Source organism: Eschscholzia californica, unplaced genomic scaffold (genome assembly GCF_041429995.1).
Source record: "Eschscholzia californica isolate CP2 unplaced genomic scaffold, dmEscCali1.0.p SCAF_3, whole genome shotgun sequence".
NCBI classification, from domain to species: Eukaryota; Viridiplantae; Streptophyta; class Magnoliopsida; order Ranunculales; family Papaveraceae; genus Eschscholzia; species Eschscholzia californica.
The window spans coordinates 2,966,809-2,983,174 of record NW_028238420.1 but is presented as its reverse complement, the minus strand read 5'-3'; the positions used below and the strand labels follow the sequence as shown (position 1 = coordinate 2,983,174).

General features: G+C 32.6%; 1 protein-coding gene across 1 annotated transcript; it reads left to right on the top strand.

Moving 5' to 3' along the window:
• Positions 1–2,034: 2,034 nt before the first annotated feature.
• Positions 2,035–13,886, top strand: LOC147547693 (uncharacterized). Its single transcript, XM_086665275.1, has 7 exons — positions 2,035–2,359; positions 2,482–2,704; positions 4,009–4,109; positions 5,128–5,331; positions 5,565–5,653; positions 12,869–12,936; positions 13,564–13,886. Exons 2-7 carry the CDS (start codon positions 2,491–2,493, stop codon positions 13,884–13,886), a joined length of 999 nt encoding a protein of 332 aa, XP_086521401.1. The 5' UTR covers positions 2,035–2,359; positions 2,482–2,490.
• Positions 13,887–16,366: the final 2,480 nt, after the last annotated feature.

Sequence of the window (16,366 nt, the reverse complement as noted above, 5' to 3'; positions counted from 1 at the left end):
TTTTTTAAATAGGTAACTTTATCTCTACAAAGGACTATATTTTAAATTTTGAGAAGGGCCTCTAGACAATATGCATAATTAAAAAAGGGTGTTTGTCCCAGTCATCGTTTTCCCTTCTGTTTTATATAATAGATATTTTTTTTATCGTTATTGTTTTGTCAAACGGAAAAAAAGCGGAAATAATAATGTGACTATGGACCATAATAAACCAAAGAATAATATAGTTCATTATCTATTATATAAAACAGGAGGGAAAACGATGACTGGGACAAACATCATTTTTTAATAAAGGATATTGTCTAGAAGCCTTTCTCGAAATTTAAAATATAGTCCTTCGTAGAGATAAAGTAACCTATTTAGAAAACAATATTTTTTCCTTCTTAGAAATAAAAATTCTAATTTAAGAAAAAAAGAAACAAAATAAATTCCAAGAGTTAAAAAATAAAATAAAAATCTCTCTCTCAATAAAATAATAACTAATTAAAATCTCTCTCAAGTGTCCGTACCCTAGGACACGGAATATACCCTAGTAAGATAATAAAAGAGTAATATTTCAGTCTTCATTAATGTCTTTTGGATTTAGTATTAATTAGAAATTAGATGATTTTTTTGTGAACAAAAAAAATCCCTTTATGAAATCTATTATACAAATCACATCCTTGTGACTAGGACATAATTAATACAAACACAATATGACTAGGACAAATCTTGACCGCCCAAATAGCTAACTCTAGCGAAATCCAAAAATCACATCCTTGTGACTAGGACATAATTAATACAAACACAATATGACTAGGACAAATCTTGACCGCCCAAATAGCTAACTCTAGCGAAATCCAACAACATTCAATTCTATTATACAGACACAATCTGACTAGGACAAATCTTGACCTCCCGAATAGCCAACTCTACCGAAATCCAACGACATTCAATATATCAAACCCTTCGTGACCCTCTCTCTCTCTCTCTTTGCCTGAAACGGATTCATTCCCCTCATCTTCCTACTCTTCCATTACTGAACATTTACCCATATCGCAAAGGTTAGTTTTACCTCTCTCTCTCTCTCTCTCTCTCTCTCTCTCTCACAGTATCGATTTCTATCTAATCTCTCTCTAAAGTGTTCTATCTCTCAAAGGTTTGTTTTATCTCTCACCATCTCTCTCAATATCGATTTTTATTTTCTGTCTGTATCTCTCTCTAAAGCTCTAAAGTTCTATCTAATCACTCTCCAACTACAGTCGCACCAAATGATGAAAAGAGGTTCACCAAGGTTTGTAACCAATTCTTCATGCCACAAATGAAAAGAGGTTCTTTGGTTTTTATAGGGGTTTTATGGGTTGTTGGGTTCTCTGGTTTTAAGTAGGGGATTTTATAAATATGTTTCATATAGTTTCCCCCAATTAGAGTGAGAAGGCTAGAGGTACCCTTCTGGTTCTCTCTTTTTCATTATTTCGTAATCAATTTAGCTACAATCTTTTGTTTTTGGTTAGATAGATGGTTTATTAACTACTTTTTGCACCGAATATGATTTATGAGGAAGCATTTAGATGTTCATATACGGTTAGACGAAAACAGATTTTTAGTCAATCCTCTACTTCTTTTCGACCAGAACTGATTACATTTTTAACATTGATTAATTTATTGATCTGTTGTTTGGGTAATAGGAATTGAGGGATCCAAGGATCCAGGTTGCTGCTGAATTTGCTTATAATCTCTCATTTAAATTAAGGAATTCTGGGCTCCAGTTGTTCGATTAAAACTCTTCAAAGTTAGTTTCAAAGTTAGTTTCTTTAATGTGTAGTATGTTTACTTTTTTCTCAACAAAGTTGTTTGGTTGTTCTCCGATTTTGATCTTCTTAGTTCAATTTTGTGAATTTGATACAGTTTGATCTTCTGGTTGGTTGATATTCAGTTTTCAATTATTTCAATTTGACTTGTGTTCTATTCTTGATGGAAAAGAGGAAATCATTCTCTTTATTATATATTTATTTGATTGTTATTGAAGTATTCCTCTCAATGAAAAACTCTTGCATTGGCATCAAACAAATTGATACCTCTTCTATATCAATAAGCCTCTAGCAACCACCTTGAGATTCAAAGAATATCCGGCCCAGAACCAGGATCATTTCTAGAAAGCAAACAGCCAGTAACGATTACGCCTTCGATCTTGACCAAGAACTCTGGTATTTATCTGAAGATAGGAACAAATGCGTAAAGATATGGAAGACATGACTGTGAAAGACGTAAGGAAGAAGAAACATTGATGCGTGAAAAGCAGTGAGAGGAGGAGAGGTTCGTATGAGAACAGAGACGTGAACTTAAGAGAAGGGAGAAGTTTTTGCAGAAAGAAAATTTGAGAGTAAGTCAGCTTTTCAGACTCTCATGATGAGAGTTGTGTGTTATGTTAGTAGAAGCTCTTTTAAAACGATTAGGATGATATATCCTATTTGAAACATTATGTGGATATCCTCCTTGATTCAGGCTGAGAAAATGAAGCAGAAAGAAGAACTCCGTAGAGAGAAGGAAGCAGCAAGACTAAAAGCTGCTAATGAGAGTGCCACTGCTCGTCGAATTGCTAAAGAATCTATGGAGCTCATTGGAGATGAACGCTTGGAACTTATGGAGCTGGCTACTTCAAGCAAAGGGTTGCCTTTTACAATTACTCTTGACAGTGAAACTTTTCAAAATCTGGAGCTTTGCAGAGGTAGGCATCGGCAAAATAGTTAATGTTGGCTCACATATTTAATATTTCTAAGCAGTACCTCGTGGTTGCATATGTTAAGTGCTTATAATGGACTTTCATACCCTTGGTTTTTCTTATTCATGGTAGAATTATTCATTTTCGTCCAATTTATTCACATCTCGAACTAACTGAAGTGCTTGTCTGAACAAAAACTCCTCGTTGTTTTTTTTTATTAGTAATATAGTTCTAAATATAAAGGCGTATGCTAGGACTCTAAGACTGCTGAACTCTGTAATTAAGTATCAGTGTTGTCACCAGCATTTAGTAAGATATACAACTTTAGGGCTTTAGGCAATACCTTAAGTGGACTTTAGGAAGATTGAGGCGCTTGTATTCGAGCCTTGATGTGTTGACATTTCAAATTTTGTAGGTCAGAAAATTTGTTTAGCTTTGGCATTGCTCACAGTATATGTTCTCAAGCCTTGTAAAGACATTGTATAGCAACTACAATTGTTATACTTTAAAGTGACATGCCGAGATTTTTTTGCAATCAATATATAACGTGATTGTTTGTGCTTCAGATATGTTGTGTAGATTCCCTCTAGAGGGTGTGCAACTAAGACAATTCAATTATGGGCAGATTCAGAGGAGAATATTGGGAACCTTCTCATGGTATGTTCAACATATCGTTGCTTTGCACTTTCTGTACATTTTTTTTTCCAAAATGTGTTGTTTGTTTGTATTTTTTATACTAAGAGGGCATTTGTATGCCCATTTCTGTACAACATCAATATCTATACAACCATTTCTAGCAGAAGATGATACTTCTAACCTTAGTTATGTTATTGATGTATAAGAGCGCGTAGGAGTATATAAATCTTGACTACTGGTTTATAATTACATCAATGAGTTCACATTTCGTAAATTTGAAATTACGTCGATAAGATTCAGAGCATCTCACTCACTTCAAATTCAAATTATATTTACTTGCCTTGGTAAGAGATAAAGTTTCGTTGAGTTTATGCATGAACATTATATCTTCAAGGTTGTGAGGGTTATGTGCAGGTTTGGAGATATTTAAATACTTTCATTTATGCTCTTCAGCTTTGGCCTTTTACTCTTAATGGGCTTGTTCAAGCTTTTCATGATTATGTAAATTCTCGGTGAGATGCCCATGTTTTACCAATATTTCTACAATTATGCTCACAAACAGAAACCAACCCATATATATCTATGATCAAATCAAATGATATTATTTATTTATATATTCTAGAAAGTACTCGGGAACAAAATTAATTAGAAATTTTTCCTTGCAAGTGTTTCAGGAACAGGCCCTTTCAAATCAGAGGAATATAAGAGCCTCGCTAGAAATGCTACGACATCTGGTAGTGGGGTTGCTTATGAAGAAGAGGATGAGAGGTTAATAGTAAGCGCTACTCAATTAAAATTTTGCTCATATTTGATTGAAATGTTCCCTATCCTTTATTGATTCTATGTTCATTGTTACTTATATTTTGAGATTTAGTATTTTGAGATTTAGTTATGAACAATAATGAATCCATTACTATAAAATCATTTGAAGTTGAATCCGTTTCCAGCATCCTCGATTTCCCAATAAATAAAACTCCCGATGAAAATTCTTATCACATCTTTCTTTCCTTGCCTACCTGAACCAATTATTATTTTTTTATAATTTTAAATTTATAAGTATTAGACGAGATTGACTCGGTACAGGTACTTTTATCCTCTACTAATCTAGGTATATTTCTATTTATCACACATCATGTTCGGGAAAATGACTCAACCAACTCATTTTTTATTTTCACAATTTTTGCTTCTGGATTACCTTTGCTCTTATACTATTATGTGTTCTATTTGGCATGCCCCATCATTTTCACCATTTTAATAATCTCCACAATACCTACTCGGTCAAATTCCTCCATGGAACAACTTTGTTTGAATACATACCTAATACACACATGCACTTACAACAAAGCTTTTGTTCATAAGTGAAGAAAGCTTATGCCTGTTCAGTTTTTCTAGACCGTTTAATTGTGTTTGAACTGTACGATTATTAAAACTGTATTTTCATGACATAAAAACCCTTAAACAAAACTTTGTCGTCCATTTAAAAAGGTAAACGAAGAACTTGGCATCTTGATATAATATATATGATATTACTTATAAGTACTACAATATATTGTTGTCTAACTGTCTTTTGTTCCCGTTATATCAATTGCTGATGAGATTATTTGTTCTTATGTGAAGTCATTGGTGGTGTAACATGACAACTGCCTAAACAAAACGCCAACGTCTTCAATCAAAATTCAATTCATATAATATATTGCAATGGACAACAATCATTTTACGTTCTCATCTGATATAACCTTCTTTTGTTTAACTTTCATCAGTTGTTTATCGTTGATTCTTTTCCTTCATATCAGGCTTCCATTGTAGCAGCAGCAGCAGATGAATTACGTTCTCCATCAAGTGCAGACAACACCAAAACCATCAGGACAAGAAGAAGAATTACTTGTAGGAGGGACCCTTTTAGTTCGGCATCTCCCATAGGCAGTACCTCTCTAAACACTCTCTCGACTCTTTTCTCATTGCGGTGCTTCCTCTGCCTATCCTTGTTTCGGTGGAAGGTACTGCTCTATTCAGTAACAACCTCATAATTCCAATTGGCATATTGATGTTTCAGTAAGTTTTTTTTTCATCAATTAAATTGTTCTTTTAAACCGTTCTTTGAGTAAATCATGTTAAAATGTTATATTTTTTCACATAGGTGTGTTCGGTTTTTCTTCTAACTGATATTGGTGTTGTCATTTTTAATACCCATGTCCTAATTATTGTACAAAACGGCTACCATATAATGCAGGGGGGATACGAAAAATATGAAAAGTTATATCTTACTTTCATTCCTTTAGGATCCATGAACTATAAATTGGCAATCTTTCATACATGCGTGTAATTTATATTTTTGGTGGTTCGTTTTTTTAGGCGGTACTTACTGTGGTTAAGAAAGACGACTAAGGAGAGCAGTGTAGGTAATCTCTAACTTATAACATTTCTTTATATGTGCATGTGAATGTAAAGATATAATAACTACTCTATGCCTTTTCTGACTGCTAATGAGTTTTTTAATACATTCCTCTTTAATTTTGCAAGCTAAAGAACATGAGATATGTCCTTAACAAAAAAAAAAAAAAACATGAGATATGAAATCATACATATCTGTTCAAATACGTGTCACTAAAAGATGTCCTTGTCTAAATACAATTGGAAGTATTTTTTTGATGTGGATTTTTTTAATGATAAAATTCTATTTCATTATTACCATTTCATTTCCCAGTTTCTTAGTCTCGAGTTATAGGAGAAAAAGGTTATTCGGAGAATTTTTCAACCATATGGAAGTTGGATTCCACATAGACATACCGTAATATTCATGTGTTTCTATGTGATTGTTGTTTCTTTTCACTCCAAACCTAAACAAATTTCTTCCGCAACATTTTATCAACGAAACTAAAAAGTAATTGGGTCACTTGAGTAATCGTTCTCAACCCATATATGATATAATCCGTTGCATCCATAGTTAGATGGATGCATTACATACGTATAAATTATAGACAATTGTTCCAGTCTCAATTTTATTATCCCGTTATTCGCATATCGTAAGGGCATTTCCCCCGCCCACCGGGCGGGGGTTATGCCTAGTATAACCACAAAACAGCTAGAATTTTTTGTCTCTCTAAAATCATAATAAGAAAATCTTAACATGATTTACTGTTGGAAGCAAAACACTTAACAAGATTGAGTACAGAAATTTAGGGTTGCGAAATCTTCATTAACCTCGTGCATGTGGGCTTCCAAAATAATCTCTGCCAGTCCAAGATATAAGTGGAATTTTTTTTGGATTCCCCAACCCCCTCTTCTCTTCATGCTCGTCGTCTGTAAAGAGTCGTCAACAGACTGTCGCTGGCCAGCCGTCTCTTCATTATTAAAAAAAGAAACCTTTTTTGACCTTTCATACCACCACCATCTCTCTCTCCTCCCTTCTCTTGGTTCAATCTCCGCAAAACCGAGAATCACCTCCACCGAAACAAATATGTTGGTTTGGCAGTCGACCAACTTCTTTATGGCTCATGCCCAAAGATTATTTTTGGAAGGTCATCTTCTTAATTAGGGGGGGTAGTGGTTCAGGACATTGGAGGACACTCAGAGACAAAATGTTCCAGAGACATTTCAAGACATTTCGGGACATTTGTCCGTAGACAAAATGTCTTTATGGACATTTCAGGACATTTGATTCATAGACAAAATGTCTCAGAGACATTTCAAGACATTTGGTTCATGGACAAAATGTCCTGGGGACATTTCAACATATTGAATCCATGGACAAAATGTGTAGTAGATATTATTATTATTATTATTATTATTATTATTATTATTATTATCATTATTATTATTACTATTATTATTATCTCATCATTGAAGGATAATTGGTAGACATTTATTATTTTAATATTATCAATATTGTCAAACCATATGAAATAATATATTTGTACTCATATTTCAATAATATATTTTTCGACTTTTGTGGACATCTGTGGATATCTGAGGACATTGATGGCAGTTGGTAGACATTTGTTATTTTAATGTAATCATTATTGTCTAATCATACGAAATAAATTTGCCCTACTACTTTTTTTTTTTGATGAAATTTGCCCTACTACTTTGAAAATATATTTTTCGACTTTCGTAGACATCCGTGAATATCTGTGGACATTGATAGATATTTAGTTGATATTTATTATTTTAATATTATTACTGTCTTACCATATGAAATAAAAAAAATTAATTAATATTTCTAAATATATATTTTTCGACTTTCGTAGACATCTGTAGATATCTGTGGACATTGATGGACAATTGGTAAATATTTATTATTTAATATAGTTAAATATTAATATAATAATAATATAATATAATATAATACAATATAATATAATAATAATAATACAATAGTAATATAATATAATATAATATAATATAATATAATATAATATAATATAATATAATAATAAGATAATATTATAATAATATGATTTGATAATAATAAAATTTTATTACCTTCCTCAAATATATAATATAATAATAATAATAATAATAATAATTGTTATTATTATTATAATAATAATTATAATAATATAATAATAATAATAATATAATAATATAATAATGTAGTAATATAATAATAAGATAATATTATTATAATATGATTGGATAATAATAATTATTTTTATTACCTTCTTTACTCAAATATATAATAATAATATAATAATAATAGTAATAATAATAATAAGGGTCCGTGGGTATATAGACCAAAATAATATTCAAAAAAGGTTTATGATCCAATCTTCCCAAAACATGGATATTTAGTCCTTTTATATTATGGACATAATAACCCATTCTTTATGAGAGAATTACCGTCCATGTCCCTCCTACAAAAATCACGGGATTTTTAATTTTCCAGGGTGAATTTGGAATGTTTCTAATGTGGGTGTGATTTAGGGGATTTAAAGCAATTAACGTATAAATCCGAAATTGATTTATCTCTATCTTCTAACCGTTTAGGAAAGCAAATCTGTTTCCAAATCAATTCACAACAAATCGTAACCAAATCAATTTTCTCTCTCTTTACAGATTTGGAAACCAAATCAATTTTCTCTCTCTTACTATGTAAATTTTTTTCGATTCAAATCAATTTTCTCTCACTTAACTTTCAGATTTGGAAATAGTATATTTTCTAGGATCAATTTAGCGTGATTTTGGGGTTAATATACAAAACATATATATCACTTTCTCTCACTTAACTTTCAGTTTTGGAAATAGTATATTTTTCTGGGAACATTAAAGCAACATATGTTTTCGTTTTTACTCATGCATAAATACACATAGAATACAAATTATGAAACAAATACGTAAATTATGTATTATTTATGACGAGAAACCGTCATTTGTCAAGTATACAACATAATTTATCAAATGTATGTGGGTCTTGTTCAATAAATTACACATAATTTCTTTTACATTCATCCTTTACATTCTGTTACAAAAAAAAGTACAAAATCTTCTTTGGTTCAAAAATGGTGCCCATCCATGTACTCTTCATAATTTCGTTTACATTCATCCTTTACATTCTGTTACAAAAAAAAGTACAAAATCTTCTTTGGTTCAAAAATGGTGCCCATCCATTTACTCTCCATTAATTTCGTTGACTCACTTTGATTTGATGATTCTCTTTGAAATTTCATCTGGTATATCAAATCTACACACATAAATACATATACATTAAAGAAAAAAAAAAAATCATATATTGTATTATAAACTACATGTACAGTTTCGTAAATTATATACAATGTTTGTCAAATTTTGACAACATTTGAAGGTTTTGAGTAGTTTGGTAAACTTATCAAGGCTACTGTTGTGGGTGAAAAGTACACGTAATGGTAAATAAATAATACATAATTTATGTGCAATTATACATAAATTATATACATAATGGTAAGAACATGAAGATATACGTAAATTATATATACTTTATTGCAAAATACACGAGATTTGATAGTAAAGCGAAGTATTTCTACTAATGAAATGAGTACTGTTTTGGTGTTAAAGTACGAATAATGTTCTATAAATTACCCATAATTTACTATGAATTGTGGTAATTTACGATACAATACATGTACTGTAAATTCTGTTATGAGTAACCGTACGAAAGACCAAATGTTTCATAAATCCGTACGGATTGAAAACCAGATCTGAAGAAAAAAAATGAGAATATCATTAAGCTTAAACTACAAATCTAAAGATATCTGCTATGATGATTGATTGCAATAATGTCAAACTCGAGTTGAAGGATTAAACATCAAGATAAAAAACATAAATGAAATTTTAAGAGAGAGAAAGAAAATAAACATCAAACATTCGATTGATGATTGATAATCTGATCTCACGAAATATTAGAAACAACAGAAGATTAAACATAGATCTAAAGAAATATGATATTATCACTGGATGCAAACATAACATACTAACTTTGAAAGAAATCATTGAATAAGGAATAAACATAAAGATCTTAAGCAGTTATGAAAATTTTAGAGAGAGAAAATAAACATCATACATTCGAAGTTAATGAATTAGTAAACAGATCTTATAGATATGTATCATAAATCTGATACGTTTTATAATAGAGCGAAATAATTAGGGTTTTAGTTATAAGAAGAAATATTAGATATTAACAATGGTGTTTATAAAGATTTCGAAAGTATTAAACCTGATAAATGATGAATTTGAACAACAATATAATGTAGAAGAAGAAGATTTTCTGAGTTTAATGGAGGTTTGTGAACTAAATCGGTTTTAGAGAGATCAAATAAAGAGTTTCCGTTACTGAAAATAATGAAGATATCCTTACTTTGAATAGAAACATGATTGGAGAGAAATATGGGAGATAATAATGAAGATATCCTTACTTTGAATAGAAACATGATTGGAGAAAAATATGGTAGATAAATATGAAAAAAGATATGCATATATTTCGAAGATAAATCAGTTATAAAATATGGAAAGGTTAGATTAGGGATTATGAAATAATATTTATTCTAGAGATTTGTGTTTTCTCTCTAGATGAGACCAAATGGACTAGATATCCATTTATATTATTTTTTTGGTTTTAAAACCCTTTATAGGATTAGAGAGGATTATATCTACTATTAGGACCCGTTTTTTGGACTATAAACCCAAAAATTCTAATAATAATAATATAATAATAATAATATAATAATAATAATAATATAATAATGTAGTAATATAATAATAAGATAATATTATTATAATATGATTTGATAATAATAATTATTTTTATTATCTTCCTTACTCAAATGTCCCCAAGTGTCTTTCATATTTTGAGAGACATTTCTCTCCAAAAGCTCTCCAAATTTACACTAAAATGTCTCCAAATGTCCCCAAAACCAATTTGTCTTGAAATGTCCCTAATTTCGTGTCCCGAACGAATAACATAGACATTTGGGGACATTTGAAATGTCCCTAACCAATAACACGGACATTTGGGGACATTTGAAATGTCCCCAACCAATAACACGGACATTTGGGGACATTTCAAATGTCCCCAACCAATAACACGGACATTGGGGGACATGAAAATGTCCCCCAAAGTCCCCAACCACCACCCCCCCCCCCCCCCCCCCCCCCCCCCCGCCCCCTTAGTCATTTCTTTTTTCGTTGAAACCTAGAAACTTATATATGTAGTTGACTAATTAACTGTTAAGGTTTTTTAGTTTTTAGGCAATATAGAATATCCTCCAATAGTATACTTATTATATCATAACAAGTATATGATGTCAAAAAAAATAGTACTCCATATAAAACATATCGTAAGGACATCCCTTTTAGTCCCATAAGGTCTGCGGATCGAGTCTCGGTGGAAGCAATTTATCACCAAAATTTATCCCATGTAATTTAGACGTTAGATAAAGTAGATGTTGTCGAACTTTAAACCTCTTTAATTATTGATTTAACTTAAGCGGTTATCGTGCTTATCACATCTTAATGATGTATCAATGTCACGTATCATCGCAAACATAAACTTTTTTTTTTGAGAAATCGACTACGTTCTATGTTAGTCTTTACAAGGCATTGATACACGAACATGTGATAAGCACGATAACCGCCTAAGTTAAACCAAGAAATGAAAGAGGCCTATAGCCTAACAAAATGAAAGAGGCCTAAAGCCCAACAAATTTATTACATAATATATACTTATAATAACCCAAGTTCAATATTCATGGATTTATACTTCCAGTAGATCGAACCTGGGACCTTTGCGTTGCAGAGAAATGCATTAACCAACTGGGATACCAGTGGTTGGCAGTAATAATGAACCTTCTTATAAAAGTGTAAATCTTAAAAAACGATCTATGATACATTCTGAAGAGTTATTAAATGTCTGAATCCTATTTTGCCATATAATGTTTGATTCTTGGTGAGCATAAAGACTTAGTTCAACTGTGTAATATTAACATGACAACAATCCAACAGGCGGATGTAGATCTGAAACTCTAAAGCAGTTTAATTTTGAATCACATTTCTTTTGGTCATTCTTCAAGAGCAAAGACCAACTGACTTGATGAACTCACATTGCATGACCTATATTTATGCTACTACTGATATCTAGGCCAGAATCAGTCTTTAGGACCTACATATCATCATCAAAGTCTGACGACTCAACGTCTTGAGTTACCAAAGGACTCCGACGACGGTTACCTCCTTACCTTTTATTTCAATTTTATCTTTGGTCGAGTATATGACTTGACTGTTGGAGCCCCCTTCGGTCGACACCATCCTCGTGTCCAGAGGTTTTACGATAGTTTGTCTTTTTTTTTTTTTTGCAGGTCCTTTCACCACGTAGCTAGTGCTCGTAGTATTTCACCCAACTCGTCAAGACTTTTGACCCGTTTATTATGAGATTGACCCATAATTTTTTTACCGTTTACAAATAGCCAAGCAGAAGACGATACGTCTTATCTCACGAAGTGAGAGTTAGGTTTTTTTCATATGTGGAGAGATTATTTGGGATGGACTTACTGATAAGTGATTACCCTAGATCCCAAATCAATTCTTCACAACTGCTCTTGTAGATTTTTCTAGATTATATTACTAGTAAATATGAAAAATAAAGATCATTGTAAGTCTTGTTAGCTGAATACAAACACCATACAATGCTAAGAAGATTTAATTTTTAAGATATACAAGTGAATACACAAATAAATTTGATACATTGATACATAATTCAATATGAATGTATTTGAATGAGATTGCAGGACACTAACAAAAGATAGACGATAAGTGATTACCTTAGAGGCCTAGATCCTAAATGAATTCTTCACAACTGCTCTTGTAGATTTTTCTAGATTATATTACTAGTCTTCTGGGATATCAATAAAGGTAATCATATTAATATCTGGCACGACTACTGGCCCCATCATCCTCCCTCCATTATCAATCAGAGCGGTTCGAATCTGGAATGGGTGGTGCAACTCATTACTAATAATAACTGGGATATGAGTGTTATAAATAATTGTTTTGATAAGATATTTGCAGATCAATAGCAAGCATAAACTTACAGGCAGACCAAGAAGACAAACCTATATGGACGTTGACCAAATCAGGTAACTTCTCGATTAAATCTATGTATAACTTTCTCAGGACAGGAAGCGCAGAGCCACTGCACGATCAAAACGATTGGTTATTTATTTGGAACACAAATACGATACCTCGTATAAAATTATTTTTATGGAAGTGTTGTACGAACAGTTTACCAATAAAAGACAAGATTGGAAAATTTATTGGTAACTCTTTCGCCTGCATTAATTGTAATGAATATGAAACTCTTGACCATGCGTTGTTACATTGCACTTTTGCGAAAGCAATCTGGTTTCATTTTCAGGTCAGAACGGATCAATTAACTACAGTCAATCTATGGATAAAACAATGGAAAAGACTCGATGAGGAGACTATCAATTTATATGCAAAAATTCTATGGTTTATTTGGAAAGCCAGGTGCGAAAATTGCTTTTCAACAAATAAACAAAATCCTTTACAAATGATCTCTCGGAGCAACAATGCTTCTACCAACCCACTCAAAATTGAGTTTATTATCACTAACAAATGCAGGGTAAAACCAAAGAATCAAAAATGAAAACCTCCATCGACACCATTTCTAAAGTTAAATGTCGATGCTTCCTTTTCCACAATCACTGAACCAGCATGTATTGGTTGCATCATTCATGATGCAGAAGCGAACTTTATCATAGTAGCAGCTGACGCAGTACGATGTCAGAACGCGAAAGAATGTGAAAGCTTGGCAATTCACTCTAGTATGTTATGGGCAATACAACTGGGTTTAAATCATGTACACATAGAGAGTGACAATCTAGCAGTGATCCAGTTCATCAATGGCAACAGTAATGGACTTCATTGGCAATCTCAGAAGATCTTGAAACAAGTTACAGCTCTCAAAGACAAGTTCTCAGGCATCATCTTTACCTATTCTCCGAGGGAAAACAACATCCAGGCAGATGCGCTAGCAAAATGGGGTAGACGCTGCGGGAAAAGATAAATTTGGAATGTTGTATCTTCTTTTGTTCCTAAACTACTCTAAAGACTTTATATATTTGGTGGTTTAATGCTATTTCTTTCATAAAAAAAAAGATAGACTACAATGAGGGAAACTAAATATGAAAGAGGAACCTTTGTTAAGGGAAATTAAATATGAAAGAGGAACCTTTGTTAAGGGAAATCAAATATCACAGAGGAACCTTTGTTAAGGGAAATTAAATATGAAAGATAGACTATAATGAATAAATGTCACATTACCGGGGAAAGTATGTAAATAGAAAACAGAAAAACTTAAACTAAAGCTCTGTATATACTGGAAAAATGTAAGCATCATTGCAAAAAAGACTTAAGAAAAAAAAAATTGATACAAAAACAAGTAGCCAATGTCGAAGGATAATTTTGAGGGCGCCATTGCCCTCTAAGTGATATTGGCGTCTCATCACAGCAAATGGTAGAAGAGTATGATAAAAATGGGCACCGATAGAAGAGGCGTTTTTAAAATTAGGGAGTGCCTATAGCCCATTGGTGGGTTATAGAATATCGCGCGAGAAGTTCAATGGGCGACCCTATAAAGTGTTTAGATGGGCTCCTTTTCATCCTACAGCCCAAAATTTTCTTTGAGCGGGCACTCTTAGCATTTTATGGGTGGGGCGTCAATAAAAACTACCCTTTTCCTAAAGATTAATGGGTATCTACTTAACTATTTTTTGGTGCAAACGCTGGATAATTCAACAGAACAACAAAAAGAAAGATTCTCCTAATAAGAGAAATGTTAAAGAGAACGAATTTCTTAAACCTACACCAGACCTAAGCCTATATGTCACGACTCGGGTGCTATGCAACCAATTTGGTGCCTGTTTTCATCCACTTTTAGATTTTTATGTTTTACTCTTGTAAAGTATCGTCTTTTCACCATAGTCGTTTGATTTGTTTTTTATCTGAACCGTTGAATGAGATTGATGTGTTGGGTAAAAAGTAATCTTCAAATCTCCCAAACCCTCATTCGATAAAAAAAAATCATTCTCTCTCCTAAAACTCTCAAATTCGAGAGTGAAGCCTCAAAACTTGGCAAAAAATTTGCCTTTTCATTTTGATTGAGCTTCGAAATTTATCCTAGTGAGTTGTTTTAAGTTGTTTGGTTGAAATCTACTTTCAAACAAAAATCAAGGCAACCATGTGAAGAGATTCGTTTTTCGTTGTGATATTTGAAATTTCAAACTCGACAAATAAAAGGCAAAATGACATAGACAACAATTCATTCTCTCTAATGTGTTCTTATGTTGTTTTTGTTCATATTCTAATTATGTTCTTGTGTAGTAATTTCGAATTTAAGATTCAATTTTGTAACCTTGAATTGAGTAAGTTGAACATATTATTTGTACATGTGTTTCTTTACATGAGCTTTTTGTTTGAGATTTTTGTGGGACATGAAATTTGATGGTTGTAAGTGTGTTGTACAGTGAAGAAAGTCATTGAGATTCTCGCTACTTATGATTCTTTAGAAAATTATTCGAAAACCACCATCAACCTCTACGTCAAAATGGCGGAAATGTTTGAAGTCTCAAGGCCTGCGACCCGACCGCCGAAGTCCGGCAAAGCCCGAGTGGGCCTGCGGGTGGAACCGAGCCGCGGGCACTCCGACTCCCAAATTGGTCCAGTCCGAAGTGTCCGCTAGACACTAACGGACACTCAAGCTTCAAGCCCGACCTCCCAGAGTTCGTGAAGGAGTTGCCCAAGCCCGACCGGAGTCGTCTGATTCTCATACTTGGTTTTGACCGAGTGAAGGTTTGGTAGGGTTGGAGTTCACGTTTTCAGATGGGAACCCTTTAGCCAAAGGTCTGGTTTAGACCTTTAACAGACCTTCAAAGGTTTGTTGATGACCTTCGAAGGTCTGGTTAGATCTGCGAACAAGACCTTCGCAAACTAGAGTTGTCGGTTGTTACAAGCAATATCAGAGTCGATGACGCACATGGCTGAAGTGAAGGATTTATAGTCTCACATTATTTAGAAAAACATCTAGAACTAATATTTTAATGAAGCAAGCTCCGTTAAAGTGTGAAGAGAAACAAAAGCTTACTTGTGAAGAACAAAAGTTCTACTTCCCTTTAACTTAAGCATGGTCTCAAAAGTAGGGAGAATATCAGTAACCACCGAGCTTAGATCCTTATAAGCTCTATAACACAAAGTCTATAATACAAAGTTGTAGCAGCAGGTATATCCCAGCAATTTGAAGTTATATCATTTTTGTATCGTCATTATCATGACAACAAGTTTTCAAGAGAAAAAAGCATTTAGTGTTCGTCAATATAACCTTCAAGATCGAATCCAATGTTATCATTCACTAATTGGAGAACACTGAAGTACCCATAGTAAAGTGCTCGGAGCACTACTTGATTTTTTTTTCTTCTTCTGCTTCCATATTCATTTCGTTTTTTCTTTGCAAATTTTTCATCAAAACCCTTAAATTTATTCTCATTTTTT

What these genes read in the sequence shown, in the direction of transcription:
- LOC147547693 (XM_086665275.1), top strand. Translation starts at nt 2,491, where the DNA reads ATGAAGCAGAAAGAAGAACTCCGTAGAGAGAAGGAAGCAGCAAGACTA. An exon ending in AAATCTGGAGCTTTGCAGAG is followed by an intron (nt 2,705 to 4,008) that starts GTAGGCATCGGC and finishes CAAGTGTTTCAG; the next exon opens with GAACAGGCCCTTTCAAATCA. An exon ending in ATGGACGTTGACCAAATCAG is followed by an intron (nt 12,937 to 13,563) that starts GTAACTTCTCGA and finishes TTCATGATGCAG; the next exon opens with AAGCGAACTTTATCATAGTA.